We start from the raw sequence: 20,118 nt of genomic DNA, 5'->3' as shown, positions 1-20,118 counted from the left end.
CTGGGTCAGAAGAGGGAAAGGACATTCCCCAGAGCAAAACTGGGATCTGTGCTCCTGCTCATGGATTTTCTGATCATCTGGATCATCATGGGGTGTGGAGCTGTGTGAAGGGCAGGACACGCTCTTTAAGCTGGGTTTAAATCCCAGTATCACCTTAGCTCTGTGCTCAGGGGTTTCTGAGGTCAGCACACAGGACCCCACAACAACAGACCTCTGGCTGACCATTTCAGATTGGCACAAAGATCACAGGCAAGCTACATAGGGACACATTAACCTGCCTCTGGTCAAGCAGAGGACACAACCCAGCTTAATAATCAATCCTAATCCACCTTTTTTCAATGAAAAGCAAAGTCTGAAAGCTTGGGGTATTGCTGGGATGAAAGCTAGAGGCAGACACCAGTGGCCAGACAGGCTTGCACAAGGTGTGTCAAGCCCAACAGGCATCCCTTGTCATCCTAAAGTGCACTGGACTGCACAGCTCACACAGGACACAACCCTTGCAGGGTACAAGGTAAAAAGGTGACCCCACATCCTGCCTGCCAGCATCAGTCACACTGAGATGGACAATCTAGCCACAACAGTCAGGGAACAGGAAAACACAACTGCTGCTTTCACATTAGCAATATTTCTGACCAGAGAAGGGAAAACTAAAAGGCAGAGACTCATGAGAACAGCCAGGCTGCCTGCATTTGCTCAAGAAGATGCCAGGGAGGATGAGGAAGGAGGTTGGAGAGAGCAGCCAGGAGTCTCAAACAAACCTTAGGATTTAGAAGGGGCATCCTGGCCACAATAGCACAAATAAGGTGGATTTGAAAGAATCAAATCTGCTCAGGCCATGCCCAAGAGCACAATATCTTGCCCAGGTAACAACTACTTTTAAATATATGAGTTTTCAAAACCTGTAGTAACTATATCACAGACATGGATAACACAAACATAGCAGAAACTTCTCTTTTGTGTAGTCGGAGAACATCTCAATGCCAACTTTCTTTCACTTTTTGCACATCACATTTGTCCATGTTTATTTTGCTTACAAGTACACATAAACAATACTGTAATACTGATAGCATGACACAGATCAAAAAATGATAAAAATTGCATTTCAACAAGTTATTTCTAAGACATTAAAAAAATTATAAATTTTTCCTAATGTAACAGTGACCTTACACCCTACAAAGAGAAGCCAAATATTTTTTGAATAAACAAAGTATCAGTCACTGCTCCCCCTCGCAGCTGATGCTGGATCGTTCTATACAGCAAAGATTTGCAGGTGTCCACACAAATACTGTAAAACTTTGCCATCTTGAATTGCCTGAGTACTGGTGAATTTGTTCTTTCTTTTCTTTTTATCTGCCAGCTCTATCAAATTATCTGAATGTTTTGCAGCTATGAAATTCTTTGCTACTTATACTGCCTATTACCAAAACCACACCTGAAACCATCAGATTTCCACAGTCCATTATGTCATTACACCTTGCTATTGAACACCAATTTCACCCATTCACTTCCATTCTCTGACAACTAATTTTAATGGGAAAGGTACATGGCTGAATATATGACAGATTAACCAGCATTTCTAGCTCTCACAGTAATCTTAAACATTAAAATTTCTTTGGATTTCCTTTCTATCACACATAATCCCACTACATCTGCTAATACATTTATGTCACAGGAACAAAAAGAGCATGCACAAGTATTAGGAATTCAGTATTAAAAGATACCTCTGAAGCCATATTATTGTTACTCAAGCTGACCTTAAAGCAAGCATTTTTAAGAGAGTAAAACTTTCTGGAATAGTGAATTCACCTTTGCAACTTTCTGTCTTACCAGTTCCACATTATCTGCCACTGAAATAATGAATGACATGCCAAGAAGGCCATTAGGTAGTTCTGGAGTAGAACTTGGCTTCTGGCTGTATCCATTCATCCAGGATTTCCCACAGTATCAATGGAGCTGCCTTTATGGCACCCATCCACCACTCCACATTGGCACCAACCCCTGACAGAGTACATTGCTGCTTAAGTAATGGGGTTTTTCTGCAGACTCACAGGTTATGTTGCTCTGCTCTTGCTTCTCTTTGCAGTAATTTCTGTCCTGACCCTGACACTGTGGGGCTGTCAGTCAAGCCTCTCCTGTTCCCAGCTGTACCCTGCTTGCACCCTTCAGCCCAACCTGGCAACCTAACAGAGGCACCAGGCAAAGAGATGTGATGGGACAGAGATTACCTAATTCATCCAGTTGCTGTTGAGCCACTTGCCAAAGCAAGGCAACGAGAACAGACTAAACCCATCTAGACAGGAGTGGTGACTGACAGAGGCAGAAAATGAACCCACTGCGCCTGCTACCGTCTTTACCCAGCACTGGTGACAAACAAACTCTCAACTCCCACAAATCAGGTGAAAGTCATTAAAAAACAAACAACCACATAAGCTCATCATATAACTTTTCCTTTTTTGACTGACTAGGAAAACAAACAAGTGAAAAACCCAAACTGACCTCCCACAACACCTACAGAGCAAGAGAGACGTCCATACAAGTGCTGGATGTTACAGCCTTTTCTGACATGTTCTTGTGTAAGCTCTCACTTTAGACAAAATTTTAATTTTCTACTTTTCATACATCTTATTCTCGCAGAATAAGACTTCAAAAGGATACAAAATATTCAGGAAAAGAAACTTTCTTCTCATTATGTGTCTATCTTGGATTTTCTTCCAGTGGATGAGGCACGCAAGCTCATCCACTTCTCCCAAGACTTTCGGCCCTTTCCTTACACAAGCAGCCTTCATCCAAATGAGCAAACAGTGGCTCATGGAATAAAATCAGGGACCGACTCTATAAATTATTTTTCCCAAGTGCCTTGTACTTTTCCCCCACAAAATGCAAGTTTATTATTTTAAAAGTAAACATTCTTGTAAAAAGATGAAAATAAAATACGTGGTATATTTTTAAATGATATAAAATTACAGATTGATTTAATTGATTTTATAGGAGTTAAAGGCTGTTTACAGAAAAAAGTATGTAGATCTTATTTCTGAATATATAGAAAAATCTTTGTTAGGTTCCATTTCTTTAAGTTTTTTTTCTTGAGAACTGCTGGTGAGTTATAATTTTTCAGGTCCATATAAGCTTTTAGAAATGCCTAAGCTACTTATATACCCTGACACCTGACTCAGAAGTCAAGACCTAATACAGTAATGTGTGGAGGGCTCCTCTGAACTTAAGAAACAAATAGAAATAATATTAATTTGGGTTAGCAATTAACCCTGCAGATTTGGGGATGGAAACAGAGTATAGGGGAGTGTCAATGGAAACAGTGTCCAAAGCTTACCTGTAGAGATCTGGTATGCTAAATGATTTCTGTGCTTTTGATCCACCTGGCTGCTGCAGAAGACAGCAGGTAGATTGATCTGAGAACCCAAGAGAAAGAGCTTCTTTATGCCAGTGTTGATCTAGTAAAAATAAAAGTTACTTACACCCCCCTGCTCCATCATCAGGCTTTCTCCATAGGTGTCCCTCTCACATCTCCTCAGCCAACTCTGAGGCTCCTTTCAGTGCTTCAGAGTTCCTCAGCTATGGAGGCAAAACTAAATTTCACTGTTGGTGACACTCTGGGAAGGAAGGGTGAGGATAGACATGGGAAGGAGGCTTGGAGGAAGCCAAGGTTTCCCCAGCCTTTTATGACCTTTGGGATTCCCTCATCTCCTCCTCCATCTTGTGCACGCCTCCAGGCTCCCTCCACAGTCCTAAAGAACTCTTTTCCCCTATTCAGGATCTTTTCAGCATCCCCATACTAGATTTGCAAAATAAATTGTCTTCTCTTTCCTCAAGTAGCAAATGTTGCTCACAAAGAGGATCCCAGGATCTGGCAAGGAGAAAAGGTGCCAGGTCACAGTCAGACTCTTCTCTGATAAGGCAAGAACAGCATGCTCAGATGCAGAACAGTGCTGAGGAGCTCTGGGGAGCAGGTCTCACTGTGACCCAGGTGAAAGAAGAGCAAACCACAACTTCTGCTGCCCCTGTCCCCAGTGCCTATTCTGCTGCTAGGACAACTGAAGTCAGAACATCTCATCACCCCTTTCTCAGTCTTGAAAGAATGAGCTGCATTCCTCAGTTGAGTCTAAAGTTTGTCAACAGCAAAAGATGTAATTTTGAGTTAAGTCTCACCCAGATTCTTTTCCACCTTCCATAAAAATGACTAATCAATATTTTCAGGGTTACTCCAAGTGCAGCAGTGTAAGATGGGGGGAGAGTCGGCTCTGGGCACAGAGCTCAGACCTGTGCAGAGCACAGACCCAGCCCTGCCAGACAGCACGGCTCACGGGCACAGGCAGTAAACAAGTAGAAATAAATCAGTCTGTTCCCCCATAAAATTGCTGCCACTTGAGTGGCAGTATCTCACACACTGATACTGTAGATAATTCGGTTTCATCTTGATTACGACCTGTATTAACACCCAAAGTAATAAAATCTTTCACATTCTCATTTTACTGAAGCCAAAGGACAAACCTTCTGCAGTGACATATGGCTCTGCTCCTCTGCAAGTATGTTAGACTGCTTACAAAATCTCCTTGTCTAGCAAAGGATAATGCTTTTTAAAATAAATTACCTGCATTAATTTGTATTTTCCACCAAGAAAACCTCACATATCATCATAATCATCTATCTATACAGATATATGAGTTACTCACATTGTTTGCACTTTTTTTCCTCCTTTAATGGGGTGATTTTGGACTATGTCATTGATTATATAGCTGTAACATGCAATTTTCTCCAGCACAAGAGTCAGCTTGGGGCTCTCAGACTGCAGAGCAATTCCTGCATAGTTCAAACAACATTAAGAACAGTCTAGGGGGCATGAATTGAAATGAGACCAAGTTTTGCAGAACTTTGAAAACAAGACGTATTTCATAGCTGATTACTTAAGTGCAACTTTCAACCTCAGAGGATTTGGCATTACATATAGATTTTTTATTTTTTTTTAATCCAAAAGCTTTCTCTGTAGTGTGTATATTGATATACTGTTAAATAACCTTTGGGACACTCACTTGGATTAAAGACTCTCCTGCTCTTTTCCTGGCTGCATAATTCCTCTCCATGTCCCAGCAAGATGACCAGCTGCCATGGGGAGAGCAGAGATTATTCTAGAACACTGTTCTCAGAGCAAGAACTGACACTTCCACACCTGTGAGGTGACAGAGACACGAAACCATGGTCCCTAATGTCCTGCAGGAGATCTCTATAAAGGGCTCCTTCCAAGATTTTTTTGTGGCCAGGGACCAGATTTTATTTCTGTGTGATGAGGAAAATATTTCTCTGCTTGAAGAGGCAGGCTCAAATTAAAAGAATTAGGCAAGAAAAGGTGAAAATAAAAATATGTCTCCACTTGTTTTTCCATCTAAAAACCATACTTCTGAAAATAGCTAATTTCAGATGAAGAAAAGTGCGTTTATTCATTGTTTGTAATAAAAAATCTTTTACCTGTGCCAACAACTTTTAAATAGCAAGCAGGATGTAAACTGCATGACATACAGGAGAGGATTTTGTTAAGCAAGTGCTTAATGTCATTGTCATGGTTCCTAAGAAGGCAGCTTGCAGTGGCACTGAAATTTGCAATTAGTGCAGCTTAATTAACAAATGCCCATTTCCTGTTTACATCTACTATGGAGACATTCAAGTTTAAAAAAGGGAAATATTTATTCCTGTACTACTGTACATGAATGAAATGCATGATGAAAACCCCTTAGGCCTCAAATCTTGAACTATTTCCTTTGGTGTGTGATGATCTAATGAAATCATTCTCCCCATAACTGGGGAGAAACTGTAAGGTATTATTTGAGCCAGCTGATCTGCATCATTTGTGGGGATCTTGTCTAAGCAAAGCAGGAAGGAATCACAACATTAACTTCACAAGCCATTGCAGTCCTGTGAAATCATGTCATGTTTTAACCCAGCCAGAGCTTAAGCACCAAACAGCTGCTTTTCACTGCCCCACCCCCAGCAAGATGGGGGGAAGAGAATCAGTAGGGTAAAAGCAAGAAATTTCCTGGGTTGAGATAAGAACATCTAAATATAACTGAAATAAAACAACATCTACAATATAATTGAAATAACAACAAATTGTAATGAAAAGAAAAAGCACAAAACTAAGATAATTAAACTCAAGAAAGATAAATTATGCAAATGGAAACACTCTCCCACCACCAACCAACTGATGTCCAGCCAGTCCCTGAGCAGCAGCTCCCAGGTTATGACACCGTGGGGTGTGGGACATGCCTGTGGCCAGCTGGGTCCCCTCCCAGACTCCAGAGGTCTCCCAGACTCCTCGTTGTGGGGTTGTATGAGGAGCAGAAGAGGCATTGGTACTGTGCAAGCCCTGCTCACCAGCACTAAGAACACTCTTGAATTACCAACACTGATTCCAGAACAGATCCATCATAGCCCACACCATCTACTGGGATGAAATTTAACTCCAGCTCAGCCCAAACCAACACAGTATGGCCTCTTCAGAATACAAGAATTAGTTAATGTCTTGGTGAAGAGATGCTGAGGGATAGAAAAAACATTCTTTGTTAGACTGATTCTTCCCACAGATTTCTGAGATGAAATAGCATTTTTTTTAAGCTCCAACTTTCTTGCCTTCTAAAATATGCCGTTAACCTCTCTGCCAGTCATAACTTATTTTCAATTACCATGCCAACAAAATACATTGACACAAATAGATCTTTTTTGGTCTCATATGTGAAAGGTAATATTTCACAGAACAACAAAATCATTTTAATCAATGATCTTATTTCTGGGAGGGGAACAACCAAAATATTGGGCCTACTATAAATCTCTTGAGATGTTTGAAATAAAGCCCAGAGAGAAGACCTGACTTCTAATTGGGAATGCAGTGAATCCAGAGACATGAAATGGGCACTAACTGCCTGATTACCATCTCAGTGAACAGGCATTTATAATTTGTACTGCAACATTAAGCACATCTATCAACCCTTTGCCACTGAGAAAAACAGTGGTGAAAGAGAGATCCTTTTCTGCCCAAACTTCTTTCAGAGCTCTCCATTTCTTCAGTTATAATTTCTGCCTCAAGTGTTTGGGTGGGGAGCTCTAACTGCAGGAGCAGAAAGACAATGGAGAAAAGAAATCTTAATATTAGAGAACTTCAAATATTTGTAACAAAAATACTGTGTGGAAGTTTGACACCTAAGTTAGATTTACCATAACAAAATTAAAATTAATAAAAAAGCATTTGAGACATGGGATAGGATTGGTATTTCTTAACTGTATATTGATTCATTTTTGTCCAACTAGTATTCACAGAAACTTTAAAATAAGGAAAAAAATAAGTGAAAGAGCTTAAAAGTCAAATATTGCTAAAGCAATCATTCACCAAACACATCAATCAAAATTACAGGTAAAAATTGAAAGGAAACTTTTCTAAAAGGTACTGTCAGTGAAAGAACAGTTTGTTCTATTAAATTACTCAGCATACACCATCACCAAAATTCCACTAATATGAAGGCAAGTTGTCAGCAGAGTAGGAAGTCTTAATTATTGTAGAAAGCTAGTAAATTCACACATCTCTAACTTGGAAGTGAAAAAACATCCTAGAAAGAGAGATTAAATCAGAAGACTAACAGGAGATTTATAATTTGGAAAGTTTTGGGGATTTTTTAAGTCACAGTAAACAAGAAGCAGTCAAGTTTGCTACTCAAAGCTTGAAAATTAATTAAAATTTAAAAACAAAACACTACCTACCACTTTGAAAACCACTCCTCATCCAGAGAAAACAAATTGATTTAATTTTGGAAATACAAAAGCCATTTAAACTGCTTCCATTGTGACTGGGTATTGCAGATTGCTTTCTTTAAGTGTTCAATAAACTATGAAACTATTAGCAGTCTTGCCATCCATAAATCCATTCATCAGTTGTCTCCCAATACCTTTCCTATCTTAACCTCACAGAAACAGAGATGCAGCAGCATAATGTGGAGTAAAGAGAGAGGACTACAGGACAAAGACAAAAATCTGAAGGAAGGTCTTGGTAGTTTTCAACTCCCCTCAATTTATTTTTCCCCACCAGTACATTATAGTTTCAGATTGGATAATACTCCTCTTTCTCATCTACTGTAGAGTTTATGATAGAGAAACATCAATTGCAGCTCAATAACAGACAGAACCAAAACCAGACATTTTTGCCATTGAAAAAATCACACAGTGGGCAGCTGTTCACATCATACCTGTCCTGTTACTTCCAGGAAAAAAACTGATACAACCTTATCTCTGCATTACCTTAGTGAGGTAATGCAGTCAAAAATCTAAATACAATCTTAAGACAGTTAACATTAAATAGAATAAATTAGGTACACATTTTAAACCTCATCATAATATTGCAAATTCATTACTAACACAAATGTTTAGTGCATTACATTAAAAGCAATTTCCATTGTACCTTGAAGAGTTACGAGTCCAAACATGAAATGTTGTATTCCCTTACTCAGCCTCAAAATCCACTGCAGTTACCAGCCTTAAATCACACTGATCCTACCACAGGGCACTAGAGGAACATGCTGACACAGCAGCAAAAGCTACCAAATATTCTAAAGTTGTGCAGAGCAGCAGCCAAAGCTATTTCAGTAAAGACCAAATTACAATAAATAGTTTGGGACCATAAAATATATTTATTGTTCTTCCTACCTCTAGAGCAACTTTTGTTGCTGTTGCCATGGGGTTGGAGGGAATGAAGGAAAACTCTGTTTAAATTAAAGGCTTGGAATGTCATATAATGCAGGATGACTTTTCATTAACAGATCTTTACCTGTTAATCAACAGCACCATAATTAGTTCACTTTCAGATTGTTCTTGTTTATTAAATGAGGACATACAACAATAAAAGCCTCTCACAGTTCTTTATTACACAGCTTTTGTTCTAAGCACTAGAATAAAGAGAGGATATATTTTCTCATTCACTTTGGAAGAATCTATCCAAATCAAGAACTCTAATAGTTGGTACACAACCTGGGAAAACCTTCTACATTTTTTTTTGTTTAAAAAGCAAATGTTGAACCTCTTTAGTACATCTATTCAAAATAATAATGGTAATTAAAAGGTATTTTTGTATATTATACATTTATGGTTTCCATGTGCATATAAACCCACAGCTCCTTTAGAATATTATAAAATAATACCTTCCTCCTTGGCTTCTTACTTGACAAAATGGATGTCAATAATTACTGCATATACTTCTCACACACAAGCTGTCTTGAGACAAAACAAACCCCTATTTCATGCAGACTCATCACTTTTGCTCTGCTGCAGTGGATACACTTTCATGTGAACCATGTAGTAAGGTTTTCTACTCATTTCTCTTATAGTCTCTGAGAAGCTACGTGGCCAGGACCACATCATCTTCCCCATGAAAACCATCAATGTTTTTTTCCTATTATGTTTACTGTCTAAAGGCAGACTGAGAGCCAAAAGACTATTCGTGCTTGTCAAATGCTACAAAGTCAGAAACAAAATAATGTTCACTAAATTATTATTTCAAGGCAACAGCAGTCAGGTGACGCAGAGTTTGTGCAGCAAAAATTTAAAAATTTGAAGAAAAAAAGACAGAAAAACAGGAAAAGAAAATGACATCTTCTGCACAGAAAAACTTGTAACTGTGAGGAATCATCCAAAAGAATGTTATTCAGAATATACTTAAGAAATCTTTGCCTCCTACACACTCAAGAAAATGCAGAGTGAATAGTCATTCATTAATATCCTTGCAAAACTGGTACATTTTGAAAATATATTTGATTCAGGACCTCATGTCTTCAGCTTATGTACTATAAGACAGGATCACTAGAGTTTAAAAAAAAAAAAAAAAGAAGCAGCATGAATATTTTAAGAAGCACAATTTTCCCAAGCAGGGGATGGGATCAAAGTTTTCTAGCCTGTCTTCTTTCAGACACCCCTATCAATGCCTCAGTTAAATACCAAAGTATCTCAGTAATTAATCTGATTGACCCAACTAACCACCACTAGAATGTAGTCACTGATATTTAGGGGGACAAAGGCAAATACCAGATTGCCTTCTGACAGAGGATAGATGAAGCACAAAATAAGCCAGTAGTTGTTAAGCACTTCATTTTTGGAATGATATATTTTTAATAAATTTAAGATTGCTAAGTAGAAGGTATCCTTTAACACCAGGAGAAAAGGTCCTGTTTCACTCAAATCTGGGGCTGCCCAAAAACCACAATATGGTTGTGTAGCCATCACTGCCAACTCATTTCACATCTCTTTTCTTTCGACAATTTTTATTACTACCTTTTGTTCATAAAAAAAAAAAAATTATGTTTTTTTCTTTGTTGGTGGTGTTTTGGTTTGGTTTGTTTCTTAGTAAATGTGAAGAGCTAAAGAAAAAACTGTTATTTTTTCAAAAGATGTAACCAAACATCTTAATCATCATGAAGTGAACCACACTCAGGAATGTCCCTTGACACAAGAAGAGGACAAACTATGATGGATTTAGAGCAGAGGCACACTGCTGCAGTGTCACTCCAAACCAGGATTCATTTGCTTTCTACCTCATTGCCAGAACATTATCCCTTGGTGTTCTCTTCTTCTTTCCAGACCACGCTGTCCTTTTCAGGCTCTCGTGTTTCATCATTCATCAGGCTCAAACCTTACTGAGACTCCCTAATGCCTTTATCAAACAGGCTGTACTTTTCCACGACCTCTCAAATGTTATAATATTTTTTAGTGTAAAACAATAGTGAAATAGGGAACATCTCTGAACGTGCCCAATGAATGTGCAGCTATGTAGCTTACCCAAAAGGTGTTAACAGAACAATATCTCTAATGCACAAATATATTTTCATGGAACATTTAGCATGCTAGCTTAACATATGGGTTCAGAGTTACCCTAAATTTTATATATAATGCCTACATGTCCAAAAACAGCAGAAAAATAAGATTTGGTTGTATTTTCCTAATTAACATCTGGTAAGGCTGAAGACTTCATAACACCTCAAATATTTCAGGGAGAAATACTGAATTAAAAAAAAAAAAATAGAGAGAGAGAAAAAAAAAAAGGCAACTCCAGAAATTTCAGAATTTTAATCCTACTTAATATCAGACCATTACATTAGATTTTAGAGATTCATCCACCTTATCACCCCAAATGCATAATTTTAAACAGATAACTATTGTTATTCTCCAGTGATGCCAAATCTTTCAGCACACACACCCCACATCCCCCCAGTCAGCAGCAGGGGAGGTGGAATCTTATAATCAAAATCCTCGAATTGAACACTAAAATACCCCCAAAATCACTCAAAACCACACTGGTTAAACTATTTTCTTACAATGCTTACCCTGGTTCTGTGAAAGCCAAGAAAATGCATTACCACAAGTTACAACACTAAGATAGAACTAAAGCTTCCTTGTGACAACACAGCAGAATTCTTGCCTGAGCTCTGAGCAAAAGCAGGCCTGTCCATATGAAATAGCACTGTGCAGCACTCAGCAGCTCCAAACCTTATTTACTAGCACAGGGCATGGGAATATAAAGGATTACCTATGGCTGGTAGGAGATTTATGGCTGCCTCTCACACCTGGTGCTGAGCAGCACACTGCCAGTGAAGTCTGAGCAATGCTTTTCTGCCCTGCAGGAGATGCTCCTTGAGATTCTCCACAGAAAGAATCCCCCACAAAGTTTTTACAGACAGCTGGGGCAGTGGATAACACAGCTGCATTATCACACTAAACATCTTTTCCTAAGAGGAGTAACTTCACCTTTGATCACTACTCCAGTTCTAATGCCAGTTGTGCTGGGCATTTCTGTCCCATCACACAGGCAGCTGTTTTAACACCACATTGAGACAAACACAAGACACAAATACACAGTTTGGAAGATAGATGGGGCTTTTTCCATTGAGGAAAAAACCCCACCACACTGTTTCAAAAGAAAGGAGATGAAATCACCACTGCACTGACATTTTAACCTTAAGACTTAAATGTTAATTTTCCACCTCCAGTACCTCAAATAGTTCAGGGGAAGTGAGAGCTAACACACAAGAGAACACAGGCTAATGGGAAATTGGAAGTCTTCCTCCCAAACCATCTCCATTTCATGTAGTTGATCCTATTACACAACTGTCACACAACCTAATGAAGAACAAGTGTGGGGAACAAAAAAAATGAGCCAATTTCAATCCTGGGGTTTATTTCCACGAACTTGTTTCAAAAGGTGTATAAAATTCCTTAAAAATTATAAAGTATTCCTAATAACTGAGACACCATCTTCATATCCACAGAGTCTCAGGAATATTTAGGTGTTAACTCACCCTTGATTTCAGTTGAATGAAGTGCGTAAATACTTCTAAAGATGTGGATTTTCAGAACACCATGATACAATGGCAGATTTCAAGCTTTACTTCTTCTTGAGTGCCACACAAGATTGTGACTTCTTCTGATATATTTTTAAAAAATCATGTTTTGAGTAAGTAAAGTGTCAGACAAAAAAAGTCTTGTTACTTCATTGAACTGGTACAGAAGAACCACTAGGAGTAAATCCTAATATTTAAATAATTGGCCAGGTTTTTACAACAACAAAACATCCACATGCAAACATACACACACACTCATTTACTTCAGAATTTGGGTAAGAAAAGACATCAGGTGGCATTTGAACTTCAGTTATTTGTGAAGAATCCCTATATCCTTGAAAGGCACATAAATTTTCTACAGACAATACATAAAGTACATGCAGAGTTACCACTTAGTGTTACTCCTCAGAAGTCTGAATTTAGTTATAACAAGCACTGATGCTCACTGAAAGGGCTCAGAAAGCTTAGGCCCAGATTTATAGCATCATTTGACAAAAAGTCAATAGCTTTTGGAGAGCAGTGCCTTGCCAACGCAGATGTTGCCGCAGACATCTGTTAGTTTAACAATGCTGAGGTGCATCTCCCTCTGCAATCCCACCCTACCAGGCAATGGTCTGGAAAACCTCAAAGCATAACACATTTAGTTCAAGAAACCATTTCAGGGATCCTGACTTCTCTCCCTTATCATCTGTAGCACATGTTTACCGTTTATGGCTCATCACCAGCACACGCAATCACTTATACTCCAAATGTTCAAGGAGCTCTGGAGCTGAGGAAGAAAATGCATTAATATTCTGAACTACCTGCAGAGATCCGGGCTTGGAAAGGTTCACGATTTTGTACTGCAATGCCTGGGTGCCTCTGCCACACCGTGCTAACCTAAGTCCCTCCTAACAAGTGCGGCTTGCATACATAAAGCAATATTGATTCAGCTGTGCAGTGCTGTTTGCCCAGCCTTTCAGAAGCACAGCTTCTCCAAACACTGCTGCAGATATCAGAGCTGCCTTCCGAGGAGAGGGGAGGTTTTGTCAGCCAGGCTCGGCTTAACAACGCGCTCTGCGCCAAAGGCTGCATTTAATTAACTTTCCTTGGTTGGTCTCAGAGTTGTTTTCTACTATCTGATCTTGTCTGCATGAACCCCATTCTGATTTCATGCAGGAAGGAGGATTGCAGCCACAGCCTCTTTCGTAAATAAAACTGCCCTGACTTATAAAGGATCTGTTGATAGGAGCAAAGATACCATGGTATCCATGCCCGCATAAAACACAGCACAAAACTGCTTTCTGAAGCAAAATACCTGGAGATTAAAGCTAAAGGAAAGAATGCCACCCTTCTGAATGAGCAGTTCAGACAATTTAATAAAGACAGGACATAAGGGATGGTTACTTTGAAATGAACACTTTTATCTGTACCACATGGAGTCTTTCCTAGTGGCACTGCTAGAATTAATAGCACAATTTCATGAGAAAGAATAAGAACTTGTCTTTGTTTTGCTGTTCACAGGAGCCAGTTTGTTTAAACCTTCCAACAAGAAAGATAAACAAGTTGATGTTTTACATGAACTCCTTTATCTGTCACTTAAAATGCAAAACAAAACATGACATATTCCTGCTTATCCAGCTGTACTAAATTTAGTATATAAATACAAGGACTGTTCAAGGGTAAGCAAAGGATTTCTGTCTCAGAGATCCTCTAAAATTCCTTCTTGATGCTTTTTTCTTTCCTTTTCATACAAACACATTCTAGGCAGAGCTAGAGCTAGCAGTGCTAAAGAAAAAATACACTCAAGTTTTGCTTGAACTTCTAACCCAGATAGCAAAGTGTATGTGAAGGTGTGAAAGCCATATCCCTCTCTACCCACAGCTGTGTCACTTCACATACCATCACTGCAAATACTATTCCTCATACTATTATTTTCCTTCTATACATCTATACATATTATTTTCCTTCTATATTCCTGTTGTATCTGTAACATCTTTTCAGAATTTATTGGGGGGAAAGCATTTCCAAGCTTATAGTATGCCAGGTTACTTGCTATCAGACTCTGCAGCTCACAGGCATATTCATCTTTCCCATCAAGTCTTTTTAGCTGCAGGCTTTCAAGCTTCAAGCATTTTAGATGGGTGAAAATGTCAGTTCCTCCAACTCTAAGAAAGAAGCAATGATGTACCAGAAAATAAATAAATTACATCTAAGTCACTTTACCTCTCAAAGTCCTGGCTTTGCAAAGGAAGTGTCCAGGAAAACTAACTCAGTCTTTTTGCATGGCTTATCCTTATGCCATTAAAATTAATATGAAACAATATGTTCCTTTTTAACCACTTGATGAGTCAGTGCAGCTCAGAAAACTGATAAAAGGTTTGTGGAAATAAATTAATATTGCATGAATGCTGCTGGAGCTATTAAACAAGCATAAGCAAGAACCCATCACTGAAGCCAAGAGACCTTTATACAATGAGAGAAAGTGGCAGAAAAGTCAACAATCATTATTACAGCAAGTTCTTCGCCCTGAAAAAATGGCTTGTGACCTAAACAGATGTAAGCAGCCCTTATCTCTGATATAAACAGTTATGCTGCTTATCTCAGATCTTACAATTCTATTACATTGCTTTTAACAATACAAAAGCTGTTCTTTTAGCACCATTTTTTTTCTTCACAGAAAGGAAAATTTATCAAAATTTTATCTTTCAGTAAAAATCTCTCTTCAGAAGAAATGAGAAGGGAAGAAAAGTAGGGGTTTTTTTTAAGCTATGAAATAGCTCAGTTATAGGTGTTTTGGTTATGCTTTCACAAGGGATGCATGAAATACAGTTGATGACAGATATGAGACAGCAAATACTGTGACTTGTGTCTTCAGTAGGCAAATGTGGTCAGTTGCCTCTGCTGGAGGCAGAGAAAAAGTTCAGAATTATCAGCCTTCCTGCAGGATTCAGAAGCAGATCTGCAGATCACAGATGCTACCAAAAAGCAGCTGCTGTTTCTTACCCACTTTCACATTTTACTTCAGAAATACTCACTTGTGTGCAAAAAGGAGGCAAACCTTTTCAAAGCAAGCCCTGCTTCTGAGCACAGTGACCTCCACAAACTTCAGCTCCTGAGCTCTCAACCCAGCAAAGCTCTCAAATTTTAATATATCAGAATTTCTAAAAAAATTCCAGAGATACAGGTGAATCAGCAGCACTTTGGGCAGGAAAAAATGTGAAGGATTGCTCAGAAGGGGCCAACTTCCTTTCTGCTACATATAAAAAAATTCTGATAGTTTTTTAGTACTTCAATGTACAATCTCCCAGAGATCCTGTTTCTTTTCTCAAGAATTATCTTCACTTGCATCAAGGAGAGCATTTAAAATACACTCTAGATAACATTTTCCCAGTGGGACAAAAAAAGAATTAAATATTTTACCGTTACCTTAGACACTTTTACAGAATCCCTGCAAGTATTTTTTTAAAACAAGATCAGACACTAGAAAATATTATTGATCAACTGTCTTATTCATTACTGACATTCCTTTAAGTTAGTTATGCCAAAATATGAATAGTTCTACAGAAAAGGTCCATTCAAATTCAAAGATACAACTTCCATAATTTAATTCTGCATGCTAAAGAGTGTTGCATGGGGATTTGACAAACTGCATCTTCATTTAAGAAAACAAGTAGAGCAAGAAGTTTGGAAGTTGCATTTATAGGAACAGCAAAATCTTCAGTGGAGAGATCCCTTAAAGTACAGAAATTGATACAATCTGTTGCATAATATATACAAAACTTCTCCTTTACAATATGAAGTCACAAATGAAGTATTGTATATGAAATTTTGTTTAAAAAAGCAACCCCCCCTTATTGCAGATATACATATTGCCATATATTTCCATGTCAAAAGACAGTATTAAAACTATTCCCTTCCTCCTTTCATCACATATATACATTTTATAACAGTTACTGCTTCAAAGACCCCTCTCAAATCATCCTCTGTCCTTCACTGGGAATGAAATCATTTAATATAGCACATATCCAATCTTCAACTATTATGAGAAAACATCTTTTGTACTATTCCATTAGCCTCATTCATATGGTGTGATGTTTTTCTTGACTTACTGAAAATAAATTATGCAGGACAGCAGAAGAAAGCTGTTTCTGCATAATTCAAGTAAAATCACAGAAAAAGGAAAAATATAATCAACAACTGCAGTGTTCCTTTGAGAGTTACTTCATTATTATAAAAAATAACAATCTTTTGAAGAGGAAGACACTGATAATTACTCAACATAATCCTCTACAAAGAGGAACAAACTGGAAGTAACAAAACAGTTACTTTCACCTGTATTAGGACAAATTAAATGTTAGCATATTTCAGTGTGCTTAATTAAATTAAAATCTCTCCCACATAAAAGTAAATTGTTTTGCTCAAGGTTTAGAGAATGTTTATTTATTTGTTTTTAAATCTATTACATTTTTCCTAACTGCTGACAAGAATAGTCATACCTGGCAGTTTTCCTTTTCCCCTTCTTCTCACCCACACAGGTATTTGGTTTACTGAATCAAACATAGAGCAATTACAGAGTGGAGCAGACCACCCAGCAAACAAAACATGGAAGACTTACCATTTACACAGACTTCAAAAGACTTGCAAAGGTCATCCTCAAACAGGCAGCCTAAAAACACAAAAGAAAGGGAAAAATTAATACAGGTTCCAAACTGTGGATAATTAGTGCGTATTGGAGACCTGTTAAATGCTCTGAAAATCAGACATTTGGTTGGCTTTGGGAGTTCAGACTTGGCAGTAGAGGAAGTCCAGAACAGGTTTGATTAGACAGCACATCTTACTAACTGGCTATATCCAGAATAACCTTTGAAGTTTTTCCTCCTCTCATTTCTCTACTGAGTTTTTCCATGCATGTCACTCTCATTAAGTAATTTGAGGGACTTTGTGTTCTCTTAATTTTGAGCACATTATTATACCACAGCACAGTAATGCTGCAATACACTGCAAGAATATACACCAAGAAACCAAAATCTTGCAATACTGCAAGAATATACACCAAGAAACCAAGAGCATCCAGACAATATTGCCATAGCAATGAGACAAGCCTATAAATCAGGCTATAAATTGCTCAGATTAAGCTTGGATTTAGTAACTAGAACCACTAACCATGACTTCAGGAGTGCTAACTCTTTTGAGAAAGGCTTCCAAATTAAGCCATCCCTACCAACACCCTAATACCTCACAGACAGCTGACAAATACTGATAGGATATACTAATAGGTCCATGAAAAATATCCTTGGATTTTTTTTATTTAAAACAGGAAATTTGATCCCAAAGTTACTGCTTGATTATCCCCTACTGCAAAAGCTCCACTCTTCACCCTAGAAACTTCATCCAGGCTGGCAAACCCACCTCTTTCACTTGGACATATCTCCAAGAATAAAGTATTCTGTTCCCTTGTCACCAAAGTGTTCTGTTCCCTTGGTGTCACCTACCCAGGTATTGAGACAATAGTGATTATTGCTTTTATCCTCAACCAAAATGAGTCCCTGTTGATAGTTGTGAAGGCAACAGGGAAGTGGGCAAGATGTGCCTCTGCTCTGGTCACTCCACACTGAGGCACAGGGACAAGGATCAGGTTCAAAGGCACTGTGAAATATCCTGCTACTGTTAAGGGCACTCACTTGGTTTACCCAACCAATAGTTTCTTTATTTTCTGACAAGGCTAAAGAGCTAGGACTGGAGCAAATCTGAGGAATTAAGCTCTATGTTGGACACAAACACAATATTTTCATAATTAAGCCTTTTCATTTTCCTGGAAAATATCTTATTTATAAATAGCCACACAGAGTTATGATATTAAACAATATTGAGCTTTTCCACACCTTGCATCAAGAAACCAGCCAGGAACTACACCAGATCCAAACAATTGAGCAAATCTTCTCTCCCCAGCCATGCCTATCTCCATGAAAGCACAAAGTACAGCACCTCTAATCACCAGGGAGCCCAGTGGATTATGTAAGATGTCCTTAGAAAAACAACTGAAAGGCTCAGAACCCTCTGACCATGAATTACCTGGCTCCTAATCCTGCTAAAAGAAAAGTTTTGGTGAGACAGAGTGACTTAGGAATTTCTGAGAAGCCTTTCAGCAGATAACTGTATTAGCACATCATTAAGCCTGAACTAATATGCTGTGTGTCTCAGCAGGATTTAGCAGCACATGCTAGGTCTGAGCCCAACTGTGTGAATTCAAGACAAGCTGGAGAACCAAGAGGGTCCTTCACATCCATCCCACATACACATAACCTTACACAGAGTTACAATATGCACATGAATAAAAGAGTTCTCTCATTCTTTTACCCATGCCCCAGTACACAAACTATGGTTTGTAACATATTCTTGAGATGTGGATGATTTTGCTCCAGACAAGTCTGCTGTAAGAACCATCTGACCTGAAACAGTGTCTGGAAACTCACTGAAGATACCCGACTGCAGCCCTGCTACTGACCCAGCCAAGCAGGAGGATGCCTGAGCTGCACACTGACTCATAAAGGGCATCACACAAGAACAATGAGAGGCAGAGGCCAAAACACATCCACAGAAAGCTCACAGAACAAGAGCCTAATTAAAAGAATAACAGTGCTCAGTTTAGAAAGGCATTCTTGCAGAAAATAATAATAAAGACTTCAAGCATCAATATACACTAGACCTGGAAATGTATACTTCAGTGTTCCTATTTCAGAAATCTGAATTTAATTCTTCTTAAGAAAAATGTTTTATGGCTAGGAAAAATCAGTATTCCTTTTTTTCCTGAGAGATTAAAAAAAAAGAATTAAAACCTGAAATATCTGTGTCGAGCAAAATGCTGCTGAATTTGTCCTGTGATGGAGGGAAGACAGGCAGTTTTGTAGTTATTTCCCATCCTGCAGTGCTGTGGATCCAAAAGGTGTCAGATGAGAAGTTGCAGCCAGGAATATTTCTAGTGGAGTGGCACCTTAAAACAGTGACAGGTTCACCTGACTCTACTTATTTGAAGCACCTGGGAGCTGGGATTACAACCACCTGCTGTCTGTAGCCCCTGCCAGAGATAGGCCATCCTATAATAATACACTGACATTCTCAGAAGCAGAAAAATATGGATACAAAATGAACAAAATGGGCCTGCTTAGGTACAAAGAAATCAACAGTTAAGCTACCTCTATACAGAACTCTGATTTTGCTTTATTGACTAATACATTTTCCATGAAAAGCACAAAAGAAAAGTGGCATTATCATGTTTTAGCTTCTCTTTTAATACCTGTTGTTTATTTGATGCTCACTGCAGCAAGGAATCTGATTCAATCAAACTTGTGAACCCATGTCTTGGAGAGCACATTAACAAAGTCAATGCACAGTAAACTATATCCATGTAGGATTACTCTAAACTAGACAAGGACCTCCAAAATGCCTTGAAAAATATTTTGTTTCAAGTTATTTATTGCTAGAGTTGATTGTTATGCATATTTCACCCAACCAGTCAATATGTTAATTTATCTACTAATTTATCTCCTGCTATTCGCTGGAACACTAAGAAGTTCCATATTTCATTTTAAATATCATCTACCCACTATTAGTAATGGTGGTAATAAGTCAACTCTGAAGAGTGACGTGGTATCATTGCCAAAATATATTTAATTCAGTTCATGCCTTATGGTTACAAAATTACATTGCATTTTCTATCAAAAAATCTCCCAGTACACATAAACTGTTGCTACAATACTTT

General features: G+C 38.3%; 1 protein-coding gene across 1 annotated transcript in view; it reads right to left on the bottom strand.

The window, feature by feature from the left end:
- PTPRN2 (protein tyrosine phosphatase receptor type N2) overlaps positions 1 to 20,118 on the bottom strand; it is a 631,017-nt gene that overhangs the window by 546,360 nt on the left and 64,539 nt on the right. The window contains exon 2 of the mRNA XM_041408324.1: positions 16,975 to 17,025. Coding sequence (XP_041264258.1) covers positions 16,975 to 17,025 — 51 coding nt within the window. The remainder of the gene's footprint in view (positions 1 to 16,974; positions 17,026 to 20,118) is intronic.

Source organism: Onychostruthus taczanowskii, unplaced genomic scaffold, assembly GCF_017590055.1.
Source record: "Onychostruthus taczanowskii isolate IOZ18803 unplaced genomic scaffold, ASM1759005v1 scaffold3, whole genome shotgun sequence".
Taxonomy (NCBI): domain Eukaryota; kingdom Metazoa; phylum Chordata; class Aves; order Passeriformes; family Passeridae; genus Onychostruthus; species Onychostruthus taczanowskii.
The sequence above is the reverse complement of the archived record's forward strand: the minus strand, read 5'-3'. Positions and strand labels throughout refer to the sequence as shown.